At 39.7% G+C, this 20,943-nt stretch overlaps 2 protein-coding genes across 2 annotated transcripts in view; one reads left to right on the forward strand and one right to left on the reverse strand.

Annotated features, from left to right (window-relative positions):
• Positions 1-32: 32 nt before the first annotated feature.
• Positions 33-9,053, forward strand: LOC117827212 (parapinopsin-like). The gene is given in 7 exon segments (XM_034703769.1): positions 33-100; positions 2,739-2,805; positions 2,924-3,306; positions 3,503-3,652; positions 3,655-3,830; positions 5,488-5,730; positions 7,702-9,053. Coding segments are annotated over 7 exon segments (1,143 nt in total). The 5' UTR covers positions 33-93; the 3' UTR covers positions 7,819-9,053.
• cacna1da (calcium channel, voltage-dependent, L type, alpha 1D subunit, a) overlaps positions 8,359-20,943 on the reverse strand; it is an 80,377-nt gene continuing 67,792 nt past the window's right edge. The window contains 10 exon segments of the mRNA XM_034703992.1: positions 8,359-11,134; positions 11,238-11,555; positions 11,811-11,917; positions 12,436-12,575; positions 12,744-12,872; positions 17,073-17,464; positions 17,801-17,917; positions 18,795-18,928; positions 20,551-20,652; positions 20,811-20,913. Of these exon segments, the coding sequence (XP_034559883.1) occupies positions 10,829-11,134; positions 11,238-11,555; positions 11,811-11,917; positions 12,436-12,575; positions 12,744-12,872; positions 17,073-17,464; positions 17,801-17,917; positions 18,795-18,928; positions 20,551-20,652; positions 20,811-20,913 (1,848 nt within the window). The 3' untranslated portion in view covers positions 8,359-10,828.

Genomic DNA, 20,943 nt, shown 5'->3' on the forward strand with positions numbered 1-20,943 from the left:
CACAGCACAGAGCTTTGTTACGTTGTGATATGAATGGGTTCTTATGAAGCAAACACTATTTAAAATATCACCTTCAGCCATACCTCTAAAGACATGTCAGGTAAATATCTTAAAAGCTACCAGACACAAATTGAACACCAATGAAAAGTTCTTACTGTTTTTGCACTTGGAAGACAAGGTTACATCCTGTATTGCATAAAACCTGTATTTTGTTTGCAGTGGTGGACAAAGTACACAGCTTCATTACTTAAGTCAAAGTTACTAGAGGTCAAATATTACTCCAATACAAGTGAAAGTTGCTCTGTCAGATTATTACTTGAGTTAAAGTACTTAAGTACTTGCTTTTAAAAATAATTCAGTATTCAAAGTACTTCTTAAAAAATGTTGTGTTTTCACAAAGCATGAGTGCAGTCAAGAATACATAGGAGTGCATTCTGTTACATTATGTTTATCTTAAGAAATGCTCGAAATCTCTAAAACTATACCATAGAATAAAAACAGAAACTAAGTTACTACAAGCACAGACAACTTATTTTGAAATGTTCATCTGGAATGAAGCAGCAAATGTTACGTAGCTCAACACGCTTTCTCAGGTTGGACAGTGAATCTTTGTATGTTTGGGCAGAGTGGGAAACAGGGAGAACATTTCAAACGATACGTATCATTCTTCATTTCAAAAACCTCAAACACGGGCTGGAGATACCACCTCTAAATGAACTGCCTGATCTGAGTGAAATTTGCTCTGTGTTTGCTCCACGTTCAACCGTGGAGACACACGATATATACAGGTACGGCTAAACCACTGAGACAACCAGTACTATACAGACACATTTTACTGTCTTAGGGATCAGATTTCAGAAAAGAGAAGGAAATTCATGAGCTGACTTCAAAGCAAAAGTAGTGAGTAACTAGAGCATTGATAGAAATGTAGTGGAGTATAAAGCACAATAATTGTCTTCTAAATGTAGTGGAGTAAAAGTAATAAGTATCCCCAAAAAATAATACTCAAGTAAAGTACAGATACTCAGAAAAATGTACTTAAGTAAAATACTCAAGTAAATTTACTCTGTTACTGTCCACCACTGTTTGTTTGTTACATGCTTATGACAAGCTTCCAAGTTAGTAAAGTCCCAAAATCCCACTCTTGTCTACATGCATGGAACTCAGATATGACGTGAGCAATGACTAACAGCCTTCTGCTGTCTAATCGTGCACAACTTCATTGCACACTGAATCTGAAAAATCCCAGATAACAAACAGGAAACAACACATTTTTAGCTGCAGCTCACATTAACATGACTTTTCTGTGTTTCACTGTATCATATACAGATAAAACACTTGGCAAACCCTGAGCCAAGCCTCTGGCTCAGTTGGTGCTCTCCATGGTGCTGAATTTGGTTTGCAGCTTGGAAATCAGGACTTGTTCAGGACACATTTAAGAATACTATTCCTACTGAACACTCCCCTCACATAGATGATAGGCTTTCATCTATGTTGAACAGGTGGTCATTTTTGACCTCAGAATCAACAAACAATAACAAAACACACAAAATCAAGGCTTACTATATAGATATGAACAGTTTTCAATGTGCAGAAAGCTCAGAAAATAAACATTTAAAAAATAATGAGCTCTAAACTCAGATAAAGGTAATACTCAGACATGGAAGATTTATAATTTTATTTATTATTTTGACTCAACTTTTACACCAATAAACATAGAGTAACATATAGTTGCAGTTAACATATATCTATTCAGCAAAGGAAAAAAGGTTTTAAAAAGGGACTGTTGTTAAAGTACATGCAAATAGGCCTCAGTTGTCTAACTTGTGTGTTCTTTCAAATACATCCTTAACTAAGATCTTGTTGTAGACATAACGTTTTGTAATCAGTGCCAGACTGACTTGGACCATAAACCCAAACAGTTGTAATCTCCATCTTGACTTGATTGGACATAAACCTCTTAGAAGGTGAAACAGGGGACACCTGTAGTCATGTTAAGTCCATAGCTTAACCTCACCTCCTGACCTGACTACAGAGAGGGGTTACACAGAGAGTAACAAGACCACAGAGGGATTATAGAGCACTTCAGGGTGATTGATCAAGTATTGGTATGAAACATATACACACACATCGCTAAGTATAAACTCTTGTCATTCAGACTCAACCCCTCAAACATTACTCTGTGCAGTTCCTGAGATTCCTTTGCATCTGCTGTTATCATCACTTGTGCCACTGAGCATCACGCTGTCTCAGTGTTTATCAAACATGTTTATTAAAGACTTATTCAAAGCTGATTTCAGTGATCCTGATTCCAAATGACACACTGTACCGGCACCAGAATAAAAGCTTAAACAGCAGAAATCATACACTTCTTACTCTGACATGGTGAAAACCCAGTCATATGTAACACATTAAAAAGAACAAGAAGGCTTTTAATACTATATGTTAAATCTTATTTAAAAAATATATATTAGAGCATTGCCACATATTCTTTAAACCCTAATATTGCAGTGGATATAAAAATGACCAAAAACCTTACAATCCTTACTGTTATTAATGTAGTGCATCTTTAGTCCATAATAAGGTTCATTCATTTGTAGAGTTGTATCATATTTATTATTGCATATTACTTTTGATATTACTTTACATTTTGCTGAATGCTAAGCTAGCAGTCTCTCTATCATTCTGCTTAGCAGGAGTAGTAAATTGGATTTTTGTTGTTTTCCACACCTACTTAGTGGACTTATCCTGGTGGGGAACACTGTGCAATCATCCTGCTGAAGTGCCGATACAATCAAGCAAAAGGTGGGAGATCAGGGATCATCATTTGAGGGAATTACTCTTCACTAAATCCTTTATTCTTAGAATGAGAGTGCCTAAGCTCATCACACCTGAGTAGTGAGATATTGAACATCTCTTGCAGAAGCTCCTGGAGCAGTGGAGGGAACAACATCACTTTTTACAGCTCTGTATCCATGTATCCTCACGATTTTTCCCAAAATGCTTCATCATACCTGGGCCCAAGTGGGGAGCCCCCTCTGTCACGCACAGGCTTCACCATCCTCTCCATCATCATGGCTCTTTTCACCGGTCCGGCCATCGTGCTCAACGCCACAGTGATCATTGTGTCCCTCATGCACAAGCAGCTGAGGCAGCCTCTCAACTACGCTCTGGTGAACATGGCGGTGGCTGACCTGGGCACTGCCATGACCGGGGGGGTGCTGTCTGTGGTCAACAATGCCCAGGGCTACTTCTCCCTGGGAAGGACAGGCTGTGTGATGGAGGGGTTTGCAGTCTCTGTATTTGGTGAGTTAAAAGAGGAGCAAAGTATTTGAATCACTCATATCTCTACAGTGCAGAAACAGTGAGAAGCGAGGTATCTTTTTTTATTAGGTTGCATGACATATTTAATACATTTCATGTAATCACAGAAATATATTAATTTCCTCCTGTCCTTGATTCCCCCCCCCCCCCCCCCCCTCCTGACTTTGCTTCTCTGCAGGCATCACATCTCTGTGCACAGTCTCCCTGATCGCTCTGGAGAGGATGTTTGTTGTGTGTAAGCCGGTGGGGCAGATAACCTTCCAGAAAAAGCATGCAGCTGCAGGCATTGCCTTGTCTTGGCTGTGGTCACTCACATGGAATTTGCCCCCCTGTTTGGCTGGGGCAGGTATGAGCTGGAGGGTGTGGGGACCTCCTGTGCACCTGACTGGCACAACAGAGACCCTCACAATGTCTCCTACATTGTGGCTTACTTTGCAGTGTGCTTCGCTTTTCCTTTTGCCATCATTTTGGGATCCTACAGCAAGCTGATGTGGACACTACACCAGGTGAGAGTTTGTACACTTTGCTTCATCATAGCCAAAAGCAGAATTCAACCAATGTTAGTTCATACGAGTACACTTTGAAACACTTGTTCTTTAATTGAGTATTTACATATTAACTTCATAGGTGAAGAAAATCTGTTAAACATAACAGTCATTGGCTTTAATAATTTTTAAAGATGAGTTTCATGAAGTATCACATTTGATAAGATTGAAAGGAGAGTGACTTCAGACTTCAGAGAATAGTTATTCCAGGGCCCTGTGTCACATTTCAAATGTATAAAAACCTTTACTAGAACACTCTCCCATACAGGAAGTAAAATAATGATGATTTTTAATGATAGAATAATAATCAGAGAAAGTATACAAACAAAACAAAATACCAACATGTGGAGCAGAATGTTGTATTTTTTATCTTTGTCCTGTAATTCATCATCTAAAGACACTTAAGACAGTTTAAGCTTTCAGACCTTTTGGAAGGTAAGAAACATTTAACTGGATGTCTTAATCTTGTTCAGCTTCAACTGTAAGATGATGCTCACTTGTTGCATCAGAATCAGAGGTATTACATAATGTCATTCAGTGATAATAAATCTCCCACAGGGTCAATTCTTTGAAAAGAGTACTTTCGACTTTTATACTTTTCACACGCTTCAAGGGTGAGGTTACTTTAAGTATTATTTTTACAGTTGTTGTGGTACTTTTGCTTGAAGCTAATTTTAAGAGTTTTTATCTGGTTATATAAATAACTGAATGAATCCTGCTGTCCTTACATATCCTACACGAGGAAAACAGAGCCTCATTGAGAAGGCTGAATGTTTTGATAGTTATTTATTTATTTATTTATTTATTTATTTATTGCAAGAGTGTGAAGATCATACAAGTGCTAGACATTAAACCGAATATTAAATAAAAAGAAAAGTACTGTTGGAGAACAATAATCAATAGAAGTTATCAAGTATAATGTACCTAGGCGTTACACAAACAAATCAGACTTTAAAGAGACAATACAAAACTAAAACAATGAAAAAAAGAAAAGAAAAATAAGCTATTTAACAAGCATTTGCTGTAGTTTAAAAGTTAGTTGAGGAATATGACACAGGGACTGTAGTAGGCTTTTTACACTGTTGTTTATCAGATAACCCACTGCCAATGATATGAAGGTAAGGTGGAGGAAGGGGCTGTGAATACCAGCGAGGTGGTACTTGTTTCGCAGGGCTCGGCACTATAGTAATTTTCAATGTCAACTGCTGCACCAGTTAAGTGCATCAGCAATTTACAGCACGCTACTAAAAGCTGCCTTTCTTTAAATTTTTCAGTTGAGGGTTCTCAGTGAATGATACATTTGATTGACAGAAGGATGCAGGGTGAGTTTTCACTACTTATGTATGTGCAGGGCAGGATCAGCAAAGTAATAAGACATGATGCAGTGTTCACAGGGGGTGCCAAATCAGCACAAACCTAATTCAATCAAAGCAGCTTTGAATAAGGGTATAGTGTAACTCAGGTTAATCTCTAAGTAATGTTTTGTAGTTTCCCACAGTTCCAGTTCACCCTGAATGCAGGAGATTTAAGACATGAGGAGAAACCAGGGTCATGACTTACATTAGAGACTCCGCTATGTGCAGACCCCTTACTGTTTCAGCACTCGTCTGTGTTCCAGGTATCAAAGATGGCCTGTGTGGAGGGTGGTGCAGTGGCTAAAGGAGAGATGAAGGTAGCATTCATGGTGGTCCTGATGGTCATTACATTTCTGATCAGCTGGATGCCATATGCCAGCCTGGCCTTGCTGGTGGTCTCCAACCCTGATGTGAACATTCCCCCCCTGGTGGGCACGGTGCCTGTTTACCTGGCCAAGAGCAGCACCGTGTATAACCCACTGATCTACATCTACCTGAACAAACAGGTAACAGAAAAGGAGTTTGGAAAATGTGTTGAATCAGCTCTAAAATACCTGCAGCTTTGGGACATTGGCACCATCTAGTGGCGATAACAGGCAGTGAATCTTTTGCTTGGACACTGTCAGTACAGGGATGAGGGGTTCATTCTTGAAGGGTCTGAAGACAAAACTTAAGCCAGAAACAAAAGAAACTCTTTGTGTGTATTGTAAATATTATTCTTAAATGGGTAAATAAAAAAGTTAATTATTTGAAAAATAGTTTACATGAATTGTTTCATAAAAAGGTGTAAAAGGTTTATATATGTGCCGTTTTCCTTAAAAACGTTCATATATTCTGTACGACAAGTCTCAATCCCATTAAAACTGAGCTACAGTACACAACTACATCATACTTTCCAACTATTCATTAACTTTTATATGTGGCTCCTAAATACAAAATCTAAGTTATGGCTGTACACAGCGATTGGTGCCAGCCTGTAGATAACTTTGTAAGCTTAAAGACGTCATCACTTGCAATGAACTTTATAACTTTACTGAGAAAAACAAACAACATCTGGAGAATTTCAAAGGTTTCAACCATGTCCTTTCATTAGCATTTCACAGACAAGACTTGATAAGCAAGCTAATAAATTGGTGCATGCGTGCTAACCAAGGATTTTTGGAACAGACAACCTTCTAACATCTCATCCTCCTCCACATTTAAAACATTCTGATATTATGACAACTACTTATTTAACTCTTTCTCTATTTATTAATTTATTAAGAGGATATAAAGAGGTACAATCCATCCAGTGAATCAGTTGTTCATTTTTGACCCTCCAATATTTGCAGTAATAAAAGATCTAGCAATCTAAGGGACAAACTTATAAAAACAGATATACTGATATAATGGAATTTAGATGAAACTCACAGTTTTCCCTAGGTTATTATCCATGCTCCAGTTGTGTGAAATTTAATGCCATGATTAAATCTGACTGATTGTTACATCCACACACAGGCAGAAAATGTGAAGTTTGGGATAGAATCTCATGTACACATGTAGTTCATCTCAAGAAAATGTCCCTGTTAGCAAGACAAAGAGGTATCTCGAGCTTGAATCTATGAACTTAAATGTAGCATCAGTAACAATGATAAGAGGTCTCCTGTTGCCAAAACATTTTCACTCTGCTTTGTATGCTATAGATTGATGCAGATTGAGTCTGTTAGGGTTTTATTGAGAAGAGTGACAGAGACAAGAAACCTCTCACCAACCAAGCTCCCTTAGGGTTCAAATAAGAAGTTTTCTTTATCTTGTTTCCTATGATCTTGGATCATATGCAGATCATCAGCATGCCTGATAAAGGAGTTCTGAAAATTATTTCATTTGCAGCTGATTTGTATTCCATTCCTATGGTCAGCTGCATTCCATCTGCTTTGTGTGTTTTTTTGTACTTTTTACTGACAGGTCAGCTGACGGCAGCTGTTAGGAGGTGTTACACCTCTTGTTTGTTGAACACTGATGAAAGTCTTGAGTTGACATGTTTGTCAATGACTTGTTTTAATATTTATTTTTTGCAAGCCTTAAAAGCACAAAAAAAATGAAAGAAAAAAAAAGAGTGCAGCCTTGGGGATGCTGGACTCCTCCGACTCTCCTCATGTGTGTGTGTGTGTGTGTGTGTGTGTGTGTGTGTGTTTGTGTGTTTGTGTGTTTCTTTTCTTCTTCTTTTTTGCACTTCTGTGAATGTATCTTTTTTACGAATAACTATGTACTTCAATGCAAACACTGAAATCTTTATTATTGTATTGTTTATTTAGCAACATCTTGATCATTGTTGTTAAATACATTCGATTCCCTTATATAGCTAACACCATTGATGTGATTAGGATTTATGTTTTTATGTTTAACGATTCAACTTGTTGGAGCTGCTGAATAATGCAAGTGTAACTTTTCTTGGCTGAGCTTTTCATGAACTCACTCACTGTTTCTTTCACCCCCAGTTTCGTAAATACGCACTTCCCTTCCTGCTGTGTGGCAGAGTGAGCACTGTGGCAGACGAAGAATCAGAGAATGTAACAACTTTGGAGACCACAAACAAACAGGTGTCACCTGCCTGAACTGGACCATCCATTGAAGGTTTTTTGTGAAACCATGACTGCAGTGTTTGTATGAGCATGTCTTTAACATCATGAGAAAAATCTCAATGGTGCAAACAGAATACAAATAACTGAGAACAGTAATTCAGCATAAATTTATTCAATGATGATCAATAGAAAATAAAATAGTATCGTTTGAATTAAAGTCAAGGCCAAAATCAAATGAAAAATACAAAAAAATGTATTGATACAAAACCTAGAAGGTTATAGTAAAGCATTTGCTACTAAGAGAAATGATGTTACCGAATAAAAACATTAAGGAGCAAATATCAAGACTTTCAAGTAGAGAACATTACCATGGGTCTTTCCATACTTTTGTACATATTTTACATTATCTTCTTTTTTAATACAGCTTTCAGAACATTAATAGTAGTAATAGTAATTATAATCATAACAATATGAAGAAAACTAATAGAAACGTTCAAATCAATATGCGTTTCTCTGTAAACTGGTGCTTGAACCTTTTTCATTTTTTTCCCACCCGCGAACAGAGAAACAGTGCACCTTGAAAAATGTTTTTAATACTCTTTCATTCCCAGCATTGTAAGGTGAGTCGTAAATGACAAATATAGATTCCACTAAACCATACACACAGTCACAAAAAGTACAAAATTGTCTCACCTTAATACATAAATCTGTTTAGAAAAAGGAGAAACAAAAGCACTATACAGTTACTTGTGCAAAGACAAACAGCTATGTGCTAATATTTAAATACCATTGGTATAGACCCAACCAAATTGTTATTTTCTTTTTCTCAGGAATCCCTGACATGAGGTAAAAGTAAGTTCTTTTTCGTCTTTAGTTTAACACAACTTTTAAAAGTGTTTACAAAATAATGCATATCTTCAGTTCATCAGTACTGTAATTGCTACGAATAGTACAATGTGCCTGTTATGTGCATTGGCCCTTTTACATGACAGTTGTCAACAAAAGGACTAGCACACATTTTTTTTTACTCACAAACAATTCAAAGAGCCCTTTCAATGTGCACACAAAATGGAAAACCTACATTTTCATGACAGTATTCGGTTGAATTAGAGCACAGGACGCACTCGCCTACAAATCAAACACTCATGAACAACAGATCACATTTACCCTTAATATCCTTAATTTAAACTCTCCATGGTAACGCCTGAAAAAAGCCCATCTCACTTATCTATCTCATTATTTGTATTTTCATGGATCAATAAAAGACAATTCACCAAATGATATTTATAGGCTTCTTTTTCCTGTTCTCAGGGTGAGTTTTCTCGCCTTGTTTCATTCATAAATATGATTTGGGTGGGGGGGGGGCACAAAAAGTTCTTATCTCTTTCAAAGACTGCACTGTGGGACGTTGGGACAGACAGGAAAGCTGACACAATGATATGTTGTCACGTTGCCTAACGAGGTATTCTGTATGCAGGAACCAGGCAGGCTGAGAGAGAAAAGTGGGGCGGGGGGGTCGTATTGCTTAGCCTCTCTCCAGCATCCCGACAGCAGGACACCTTCTGTCCTCCACCTTCAACATAACGTCTGACTGTTTCTGACCTTTGGATGTGTGCATATGTCTCCTGCCACCACACACTACATGAAGGCTGAGATGTGATTGCCAAGATTCATTAAAAAGGTTTTAATGGAATTACCCCATGATCAGCAGAGCATAAGTCATGGAAAACCCCAGCACAAGCAATGAGAAGTATCATTTTATACCTATTATCATCTTCCATCAAGTTTCTTTCTTTCAGCAGCAAAAAGGCATTAGAGTAGGGGCTGACAAAAACAAGGTTTGACTCTGAAACCAACTAAAAAAGCAGCATTGTAAATGCACTATGCATTTGAAATTCATGTGCATGCCCTGCACAAAATATGCAAACAAATGTGGTCGTCACATCTGTAAAAAATTTCAGCCCTGGATCCTTAAAGCTTGCCTCTAAAAATACTCCTTTAAAGGGGGCTTAACCTTATGCAACTGGTGTTGGTTTGATGTATTAACACGTGTACCCCTATGCTAAGAAATTAAAGCATTTTGCATATCCTGTGCAGTAGTGTTGTTACACAAGCAGAACCTCTTAAAAATGTAAAAATGAAGGATCTGTATAAGCAAAAAACATGAAAAGGCAAATAAATATCAGAATATTGTACCTAATAAAATAATGCAAGGCTGCTTTTGTAGCATACCAGGAGTCACAAGGGTCCATATTGCTGATCTTTTAAATGATACATAATTACAAAATATAGAATATCTCTTTACAAAGGTTCTTTTGTTATATAATACAATTTACAGCATATCAACTATGAAATATTAACCAGGCTATTCTAAAATTTTAAAACAACCTGCCTGCTAGTGCATTTATCACAAATGCTTCAAAAGTACACATCTCAAGTTGAGTGATGCTATAAGTAGGACAGTTAGTTCCTGCATAATCTGGTACAGCTCTACTGGTGCTCCTCACTTTTAGACAGCCTTAGCGATCATGAGACGCTCTGTCCTAACAACAAAGGGATCAAGTTTTACTAACCACTACGGGGGAGATATGCCTTTCTATGCTTGCATTGAAAACTTGCATGATATGCCAAACCTTTATAAAGTGACCGAGGTAATGACATCGTACATCTGATTGTCATCACCCTAAGAGACCCGTCCTGGAGAGTGTCTCACACCTTTGCCCATTGGTCCATCTTTCACTGGCATGGATGTTCTTATCTCTGATTGGCTGCAGGCTGAACCTGTGTGTGTGGCAGCCTTTGGAAGGTGCAGTCAGTCCCTCTGTGCTCAGCAGAGTGGTGTCGGGCTCTGTGCTGTAACCTCCTTTGCTGGCAGGTGGAGAACAATTCAAAGAGCGGGACTAATGTGTCTCTCTTCTTTATGCCTTTTTCTCTTCACTGTTAAAGGCACTTCTTTTGGTCAGAGCCAACAGATGCATTTCTTTTTTTATATATAATTTTCACTGATATAGTGGTTCTAAATTGTAGATTTCTCCAGCCACTGCTATAAAGTCGTGATGCAGATCATCTCGTCTGCCAGGTCCTCCTCGTAAGGAGCTCTGGGTTCTGTCTCTGGCTCCTCATCACTGTAGCTGGCTGCTGTGTCCTGCAGTTCATAGTCCCGTGGTGTCAGGATGGGGAACACATTGACCCCATTGACGCACGGTGTAATTCCTCCGTTCAGCAGGTGACTGGCTGCACTCTCCATCTCGTCTATCGTCATCTCACATGCATCTGCTATCTCATGCTTTGTGGCAGCAACAAACTTTGGGTCCTTGGCGTATCTCCCAAGCCCTTCTGATATCAAAACCTGCCACAGGATGGGAAGACAACATTACTTGGGACTTTTGCAGTCTGTATTATGCTGCATAAAAATATCCTTGTGAGATCGTGACCAAGCTTTCAAAACTTACCGCTTCCACAAGGCTGGTGGCGCTGCCTCTCTTCTGGTGGTACTGGTTGTGGTACTCAGGTGGCACCTGCAGGTGGATCGGTGAGTACGTCCTCTGGGAGAACTCAGGGTCGTCTGTGTACCACGAGCTCTTGCGCACCGACACCTGGCTGCTAGCAGTGCTCCCCCTATGTGGGTGGTCCACTCGAATGAGAGGGGTATAGTACGGAGACTGGTCTTTACTGGCCGGGGTGGCAGGGGGCGTGGCCCAGGAGCGAGTGGAGCGGGTTGGGGAGAGGCGGTGCGCTCTGCTGGAGTCTAGGCCTGCTACAGCCATAACCTGATGGGCCAGAGGAGACACGTGATTCAAACTCCACACACAGACGTACAAAAAACTTCAAAAGTTGAGTGCACAATAATTCAGATCTTCAATTAGAAACTTGTGGTAATTGTGGGGAATGTCAAATGTGTTTATTTCAGGTTAAAGAATGAGGGGCGTGTAAAAATATCATTCCAAACATGTCCCAACTGTGCAAAAGTGTTCCAAACAATGTAAGTGAGCAGTCCAAACAGGTGAGGCATGTTCCTGTGTTACCTGGTGCTGCATGAGGTGCAGTGGTAGAGCAGTACGCTGATGTGGAAGCTCGTCCTGGCTACTCTGTCTGCGCAGACACTCAAAGTTGAAGGATGGCCTCCTGTTACCTGAGTCAGGAGTGGACCAGTGAGTGACCTCATGCAGGAAACTTTGACAGCATGCAACATTGCAAACACTCACAGGGAGTATGATTCTGAGTGGGTGGGTAAATGATATTATAAGTGCTTCATGTAGAGTATGAGTGCTTTTTTAAATGAAACCTTGATGACAAACAAAGCAGTTTAATGGGTTATGTTATCAAGAGCTGCTTATGTAACATTTTCAGCAGTTGTTTTGCGACTAGCCTGCAGCATGTCGTTTTTTTTTTTATGCAATCAAATGGGCCATCTTCACAAGCAACAGAAAACTTGAGCTGAAAAAGATACAAGAGAGCCAATAAAGCGCCCTGCATACCAGCCAGATTTGACATTGGATGGTCTTTTAATATAACGTACTTGCTGATAACCTTCAAAATGATCAATGTAGATATACTTCAAGTGGTAATTATTATGTTTTTGTGTTTTGAGGTAATTTTTGTGAACATGTTTTAGAAACATTTGCTCGCAGAATAAAAAAGGAAAGATACCTTGAGGTGTGGCAGGCAGCAGCCGTCTCTTTGGTGACCTTCTGGAGTCACGATACAGTGGCTGCTCGTCATCGTCATAGTAACTGTCAGGATGATGGTACCCTTTGGGAGTCTCATACTCTGTATCACTGTTTTGATACCTGTCGACATTAAGAATAAAGATCACAATGGAGGGCACCCACCATCCTTCATCTTTTATTTGGATTGAATGTTTAGTTCTTTCTACAGCTGCATACATCTTTCCTATGCTGAATAAAATCCACATGAGATGACTACTCTCATCAAAAGGTGATCAGAAGTGTTACTACCTGTCCCCTGACAGCATACTGTCATCTTCATAAAACTCCTCCCCGCTGTAATACTCCCCAGAGAGGCGGTCTTCATCCATCTCCTCCTCTCTGCGGATGGTCGGGTGGCGTCCATCCACTCCCTGGGACCTGGTGGGAAGTCAGAGGAGTCAAAGCAAGCTCACTGCTGTTATTCAGGGGAGGATACTGGAATAGGGCCATGCACTGCCATGCAGACGCAAGCCTCCAGGGAGCAGCGATGCAACTGAACACACTGAATAAAAATATTATGGCCAAACTGGGAAACAGGCAGACGTTTCTGGCTGAAGAGCATCACTTTGTCTTCTAAACATCCCATCCACTTTGAGGTCCTTCTTTAGATTAATACACAGATATTTTTACATTAAAGAGTTGTTTAGTGAATTTAGTAAAATTGTAATCTTGGGGAGATGAGCATTAGACAGAAATAGTGGTGATAAAATTGTGATGTGAGTAGTAGTGCTTCTTTGATATCAAGAATCCAGGTCCGTCCTCAAAGCAGGCACGTCACTTGGACACATGCACAAAGCAGGGCTGAGTTAAGCAAAATACTGGCCACAAATATTTAGGATATTTCTCCTTTTACTACGAAGCTTTGACACAGTCATAAAAGTCATGACAGAAGCAGATGATTACCAGGCAAATCACCAGCCAGCAGATCGCACATTACACTGACTTAGCAAGGATGCAACCATTCACTGATCCAAGACCAAGTCAAACAGAAAAAAAAAGTCAAAAATAAAAACGTCTTCTGTTTTCTGTTAAAACAAACTTGCTGGTGCCAAACCTACAGGAACATACCTAACATAGGTCTCATAGTAGCGCCTTCTGTCCGAGAAAGCAGAGGGATGGTTAAGAGAAAGCATTTTGGTTAGGAGAGAGAGAGGGAGGTGAGACAGAGAAAGAACAGAGACAGTGTGACATATATATCATACAGTATATGAGGCATATACAGCATTCTCATATATATGTATGAGCAGGAGAGAGTGTGATGGAGGACGTCCACTCCAGTGTTGGGTGACAATTCCATTTTCTGCTGTTAAGATAAGAAAGAAACTAAAAATCATCTCTCCTCTGTAGAGCAGCAGCTATGAAATTGTCCCCCAAACTTATTGGGCCCTAAAGAAAAAAACAGGCCCAGTACTGTAGCGGCTGAATAAACAGAGCATGAGAAATCAGGAGATAAGAGTACATTTGGTCACTTATGAAATTAACTGTCAGTATGAGAGCAGGCTTGTGATAAATTGTGGAGTGAAGGGTTTAGAATAGCTTTGTGAAAAGGGGAGGTTTGTTAGAAACAGGTTTCTGCCTGTGGAAACAAATAATTATGTGACAGATCTTCCCATTCAGCAAGAACTCAGTGCACGGAAACTAATGCTGATTTTTCCAGGGATTTTTTTCAGTGAGGATATTTACTTAAGTCTTTCAGCTCTAATGAGTTGAAGAATATATCTCCTAACAGTTGCCGCCTTCTCGTACTTGGTGTCATTTTTACAAGAAAGTTTTGCTTATCATTCTAAATTCTGTCACTTTAGTCAATATTATTTTGTACAACATCTTTGTATTTAAATGAAGAGTTACATTTGATGACTGACTCCACATCATATTCAGCAAATTGAAGGTACCACCTAGCTTAGCTTTCAGACTGAAAACAAGGTGAAACAGTAAAATTCTTACGCTCAGTGCAGCTGGTTCTCACTTCATATTTATTTATCTTATTCATTTTATTTATTTTGTAAAGGCACCATGTACAATATTTAACATAAATGTCACCATTTGATGCATTGTACCAGAGTTAGTTTAAAGCTAATTTACATCTGCAGTCCCTTATCGTACATTCATGAGATTAATGAAAACCTTGGCAAGAAAGCAAAAAAGTTAGCTAGCCCTACAAGCAGAGGTAATATTGAAAGTTTAGCTAGTTTAGATAGTCGGTGGACTAGAAACTGTTTATTTGGCGTTTTGTTAGCCCAACATGACTTTGGCCATTAATACTGTGTGAGCATAGACAGTATAAATAATGGACTTAGTATCCGTGACGTCACCCATCTGTTTCTGATGCGCTGTTCTGAAGCCAATCGTCGGCAGGAGCCATATTGGAAATGCTGAGCTCAACCTAACTGCTGGCGAGCTAGTGTGAGGTAAAGAGGCAGGACTATAGCCTCCTAGCCAACAGCTACAGTATTCCAGCCTGTCAATCAAGTCAGCTGTACCTCTCATAATGGAAAACTGGTTATCGTAATATCTTCAGCGGACTATAAGGACTGCAGAAAAAATCATCGGTGTCGACCTGCCCCCCATCCAGGACTTGTACCGGTCCCGGGCCAGGAAACGGGCAGGTAGCATCACTGCTGACCCCTCACACCCTGGACACAAATTCTTCAAACTCCTCCCCTCCGGCAGGCGCTACAGATCAGTGTGCCAAAACAACCCGCCATAAGAACAGTTTCTTCCCCCAGGCTGTCACTCTGATGAACACTAAACCATAACAGTGTCATACCTGTCAGATAAATACTCTCTGTAAATACACATGTGGATACACAATGCAACAATTCTCAAAGCAGAATTCCATATTTCTATTTTTTGTACTATTTAACTACTATTTTATAATGTAAAACTACCTCTGCAACTCACCACTGCACTTTATCATATTATTTTAGCCTGTACATATTAGTCAAGCCTATTTGTTGTTTCTTTGTATTTATAGCTAAGGTTATTGTTATTATATTTTTATTTTATTTTTATTGTAGTTCTTATTCTTATTCCTATTCTTATGCCTTGTACAAAGAGAGCAGTTTACTAAAGTCAAATTCCTTGTGTGTTCAAGCATACTTGGCGAATAAAGCTGATTCTGATTCTGATTCTGAAAACTGTGGCGTTATGAAAAATTCACCCCCTGTACAGTGTGTGCCGATCAAGAAATGAGCCATCCAGACTACACTTGTCTTTTGTACCAGGCTGTAAACATGTTTATTTCTGCTGTAAAGATCGGCTTGTTTGGATTGGTGTGTATGTGGTTTCCAGTACTTCCGGAGCCAGCCTCAAACGGACATTCGAGAAACTGCAGTTTTTAACACTTCTGCATTTGATTCAATTCTCGCGGCCCAAGGTTGCGGCTTGTGTGTGAGGTGCAACACTGTCCAATTAAAAACAGCGCAAGGATGAACCCGCAAGAGCCCGGAGCTCCTAAGAGACGATAGACACATCAAAGTAAAGTACACAAAATGACTGCGAAACGTTGATGAGATAGAGGAAAATATAGTCTGTGACTTCTGCAGATTTCTGGGGGAAAGGCCAAACAGCAGGGCAACGTGAGTGTTTGTGTATTACATATATGGGCAAAAGTCCAATTACACTGAGCGATATGTTAACAGTTATTAACAATCAGGGTTCCCACTCTTTTCCATAGATCAATTTACAGGAAATTTCAAGGACATTTTCAGTGATGATCAAGCTGGTATAACAGTCTAAATTTAGTTCCTAATTTAGTTCTTAAGTGTCTAATTCCTCTTAGTGGAAGTCTACATTGAAGGACGTGCAGTCTATGGTTATCCATGAAATTATCTCTTAGATGCTTAAAAATTATGGCAAATTGATTATAGAATAATGCAACCACAGATGTACAGCACTTTATTAGTGCAACCAAGTAACAATGATGGACAACTTCTCAGCTTTCTCTTTTCTCAAAAAATATAAAATTAGCTAAGAAAAAAACAAAAGAACCAGCTAAGGACTCTGGAAGCTGCCTTCCTAAATGACAAAAATTGCCACAAATGTTGAATGGGGATGTGATTATGTATTTTTCCTTCTCCATATAGCAATAAGTCACCGCTAATGTCTATGGAGTCCAGATACTCGTGTTAGATACTATTTAGCAACTTACTGCCCTATCACTGTTATTTCCATTTTTGTATTTTGTTTCAGTGCAGTTTGTCAGACTTGCCTAGGGTAGACAGTGGACTTATCAACCAAACTTAAAGGTCACAGTGTTTTAAGGAAAGAGGTAGTACAGAACTGAAGTGAATAGTCTGAAGCATTTATATAGTAACAGAAGTGCAAGATAATCATCTTATATTGCCATCTCTGTGAATATCTACAATCTTTAATTCAGGATTATTGCTGTTTTTAAATGTTCTCTGAGTCCCAGTGGGGGAATGAAGAACAGAGTAAAATTATATTCTGTCAGTCCCTGTCATTTTATGATCAGGTCACACCTAGATAAACCAATATGATGACCTTATAGGGCGCATCTACAACTGTTATTTGTACCTTGTCTGCGGCAGATCAAAAGGGTAGTTAGTGTGTGGATACCTTTGACCCTGCGGGGTTCGAGGTTTCTCGTAGTCATAGTAGGAGCTGCTGCGATGACCTGGGTAGCCATTAGGTGGAGCGTGTTCGTAGTAACGATGGTGCCCTCCATTGGGGAGGCTAGAGACGTTGGCGTTGTTCAGGTTGATGTTGGTGGATTTGGGAGACTTTCCGTAGGAGTTGTGGTGTCTGTTATGATGATGGTGGTGATGATGATGATGGTTGTGGTGGGACATTGCATTCGCTCGAGAAAGGCGTCCCACTGGCTGCTCCATGTGGGCGTAGTGAGGTGGAGGCTGCACCTGCAGAGGTCTCTGTGTGGCGTTGGTCTGGTGGCCGTTGGACCGCCGGTGACCACCGTTCATGAGATGGTTACCGAAGAGTCCACCATTACGCTGTGAAAAAACACTCAAAGTAAAACCTCAGGGCCTCTACTTCTTGAAGCAGATTAAACGTGTTATTGATGTTAAGTCTGATTTCATTTCATAAACTTAATGGGCAAAAAGAAGTTCAGAAGCTGGTTTTATGGCACATGAGTGAGCAACATGAATGCACTGTTTGTAGTTTGTCGGAATTGAAATGGAGATAAAAGAAAGGAAGCAAAAATAAACCAAATGACCAAAAGCTACACATTATGGCTGTATTATATTGAGACAGTACATCTATTACATAGTCAACTAGCAACTTAGCAGGCATAATATTATCCCGTCACGTGAAATAAAATCAGTTACCCTATAAATTTCCTCGTCTTCCTCTGGAATAAAGTCTACTAGCTCGTCATCCTGCAGATCACATGATATCGCTCGGCGAATTTCGGGCCCAATATCATGCAGGGTGCGAAGGCCAGCCTGTAACCATGACAACAAGAGGGCTAAACTCTACAGCAGGGACCTTCATCTGTACAACTCACAGTACGAAATCTGACATCATTGCACAGCCACTACACACACACTGGGTACACACACACACACACACACACACACACATCCACACTCACACACCTGTGCTGGAATATGCAACAGCTGACATTAACAGTATCGACAGACTGTGAGAGATGAGAACACACAGACAGACAAATGTGCTCTCCAGAATGTAACCTGCTGTGAGTATTACTAAGCTGAAATGTCCTGTGCAGCATCCAGCTGTGCTCCGTCTAAGACTTGGTGAGTGTGACATAAAAAAAATACAATTCCTGCATTTCTTTGCTTTGTAGATTTAAAATACCAAATCATCAGAACATTCACAAAAATAAATTCTAATTAAACTAAAAGCTGCTTTATCTGCTGTGTGGAAATGATATATGGGGATAAACCAGGACCATATATCTTACATGATAAGGTAACAGAAATGGCAACACGGTTTGCATGTGATTTTCATGAGTTGATGAAGTGAGTTGTGATGCACAGAAAACACATGAGATGATGGCTGGACACAATGACACACGCTTAACATCAACATCAATGACACTTAAAGATGCAGAGATACAAAATCACACATTGGAAACAAGAAAATCACAGTAACAGATTCATCCTGTGCACCAAGATCATGAACGTCCTGCTGGATCATAAACCATAACATTAATGATATTTGAATGAAATGCACAGACACAATTTACAGACTTGACTGCACAAAATAGAAATGCTCATAACTCCATATTTTCACACAATATCATACAATCGCTCTTCACTCTCATTAAAAAAAACCCACAAAAAACGTGAGACTGACCTGTAAGGCGATGGCCGTGTTGTTCTGGGAGGGGTGCGCACCCACCAGGCCTTCCTCTTTACGTTTCTTGAATTTCCTAAAGTAGTCCTGTATCAGGAAGGTGGCATAGAACTTCCCCACGGTTACCTCATCATCTGAGTGAACAGACCACACAAATGCTTCCTGTGTCAGCAGGTCACTACTCACAGAACTCTGGGAGAGAGAAAGAGAGACCTTTTCTCCTCGCTCAGCCATTTTCCTTTAAACTGCGGGTCCATCACCTTAGGACTGCAGACAAGTGAGGCACTTTTCAAACCTAAATAAACCAAATTATATACATCCATCTTGATGGTGTATATACTGTACCTCAATTTGCACCAAAATGACATCATTCCCTGTGTTTCAAAAAGAACAGGATATCAAATATTTACCTTTCTCTTTGTGTACTCTAACAATCTGATGATAAAAGTGAGATCTTCATTATATCTTGTATTTAGAATTTGAAGAAAAAATTTGACATATTTATGTTTAAGTAGCTACAGCATCAATTAACCAAATAATGCCATGAATCATAACTGCTGTGATTTCTTAGTCCCTTTTGACTTCTTTTTCCCTTTTACCTTAATTTTTGGCCTCTGAGGAAGAGGACAGGATGAGCAACATTAGTGTCATGATGACAGAAAATAAGCATACAGTGTGACTAAAAATACTTAATAACATACAGGCTGTAAACTGACTCCTGCTATTTTTGGTCTATTTAAAAAAATATGTTAATTTTATTTATACTTTTATAAAAGTAGTTTTAAGAAACAAGATGGGTGTAAAAACCAACAAATATTTTTTAACCCGATTCAACTTTCTTTTTTTAGCACATGCAAGCAAGCAGATCTACAGTCTATGCATCATACATGTCAGAATGTCTGGCTAAATACACCTGTGTGTGCTCATGTATGCCCATCAGAAGACTTGTGTTTGCTAGTGAATATTGCACTGGCTTATGGCAAAATGCATATTGGCATGTTTTGAAAGTGTTTGTCTCATTGGATTGTTTTTTGTAGAGTATGTGCGAGAGTGTGTGAGAATAGTTCTGAAGCAGGGGTCTGAATCACTTTGAAACAAGCACGCTGGGGACAGAGATCGGAGAGAGAGGCAACACTAGTTCCATGCCACCACCCTAAAACAGAACTGCTTCAGAATATTCTGAAGTGTCTCAGAGTTTTGGATACAGAGATAAAAAAGAATGGAAAGAAGAAGCTGTGGAAGCTGAAGCAGTGAGAAAAAGAGCGATTAAGACAACAGAGAGAGTCCGACAGATAGACTGAGTAGGGAGAGTAAGACAGATTAAGAAAGAGACAGAGATTACAGAGAAAGACAGAACATGCTCTTGGTCTATGAGGCCATGCAAGCCCAAAGCTGGGAGGACAGTCAGGGGCCTCCGTCAGCGTCCGGTGCAGGAGGACACACACATGAATAAGGAATAGACTGCTGAGGGGACAACTAGGAGAACATAAGCAGAGCAGAAACAGCACAATAACAGCTTTCCTATGTCAGAGACTTGACATGTGTGTGAGTGAGTGAGTTTGAATTTTTGGCCATATTTAAGAAAAGGGCAGTTAGGAGCTTCTTGTAATTTTATCATTAGGGCAGCATGTGGTGTGTATATCTGTGTATTTGATCATATGTAAGCTATTTTAGCCTGTTTTGTATGTTGAACTACAACAGAGGAACCAAGAGGTGTATGCAACTTCATTGACAGACACGCGTGGGTTTCACTAACCACCAGCAGGGGGCACCACTTGATCCAGCAGCTTCATGCTGGTCCTCTTCCAGATTTTCTTGATGACTGCTCGCAGCTCCTCGTTAGCCTGCTCTAGATTACCTGAAACCCCAGGCAAAGAATCATCTCAGAGAAATGAAGTCCTCAGATCACAGCCAGTTTAAATCCCAGAATGCTACATTTTACAAGTTACAGAAGTGCTCAGTGAATGTGTCAGGAGAATATTTCAGAGGAGCAGTTTGGTTTAGTTTATTTCATACCTTCAGTTTTGATCTTCAGGGCAGTGCGCACCAATGCAAACAAAGTGGCGTTAAACATAACTGTGCCATCGCTATTAAGAGGCATGTTCATGGCCACCAGCCTCTGAAAGAATAAAGCAGATAGATGACTTTA

This window comes from Notolabrus celidotus, chromosome 1 (genome assembly GCF_009762535.1).
Source record: "Notolabrus celidotus isolate fNotCel1 chromosome 1, fNotCel1.pri, whole genome shotgun sequence".
In the NCBI taxonomy this organism is placed as follows: domain Eukaryota; kingdom Metazoa; phylum Chordata; class Actinopteri; order Labriformes; family Labridae; genus Notolabrus; species Notolabrus celidotus.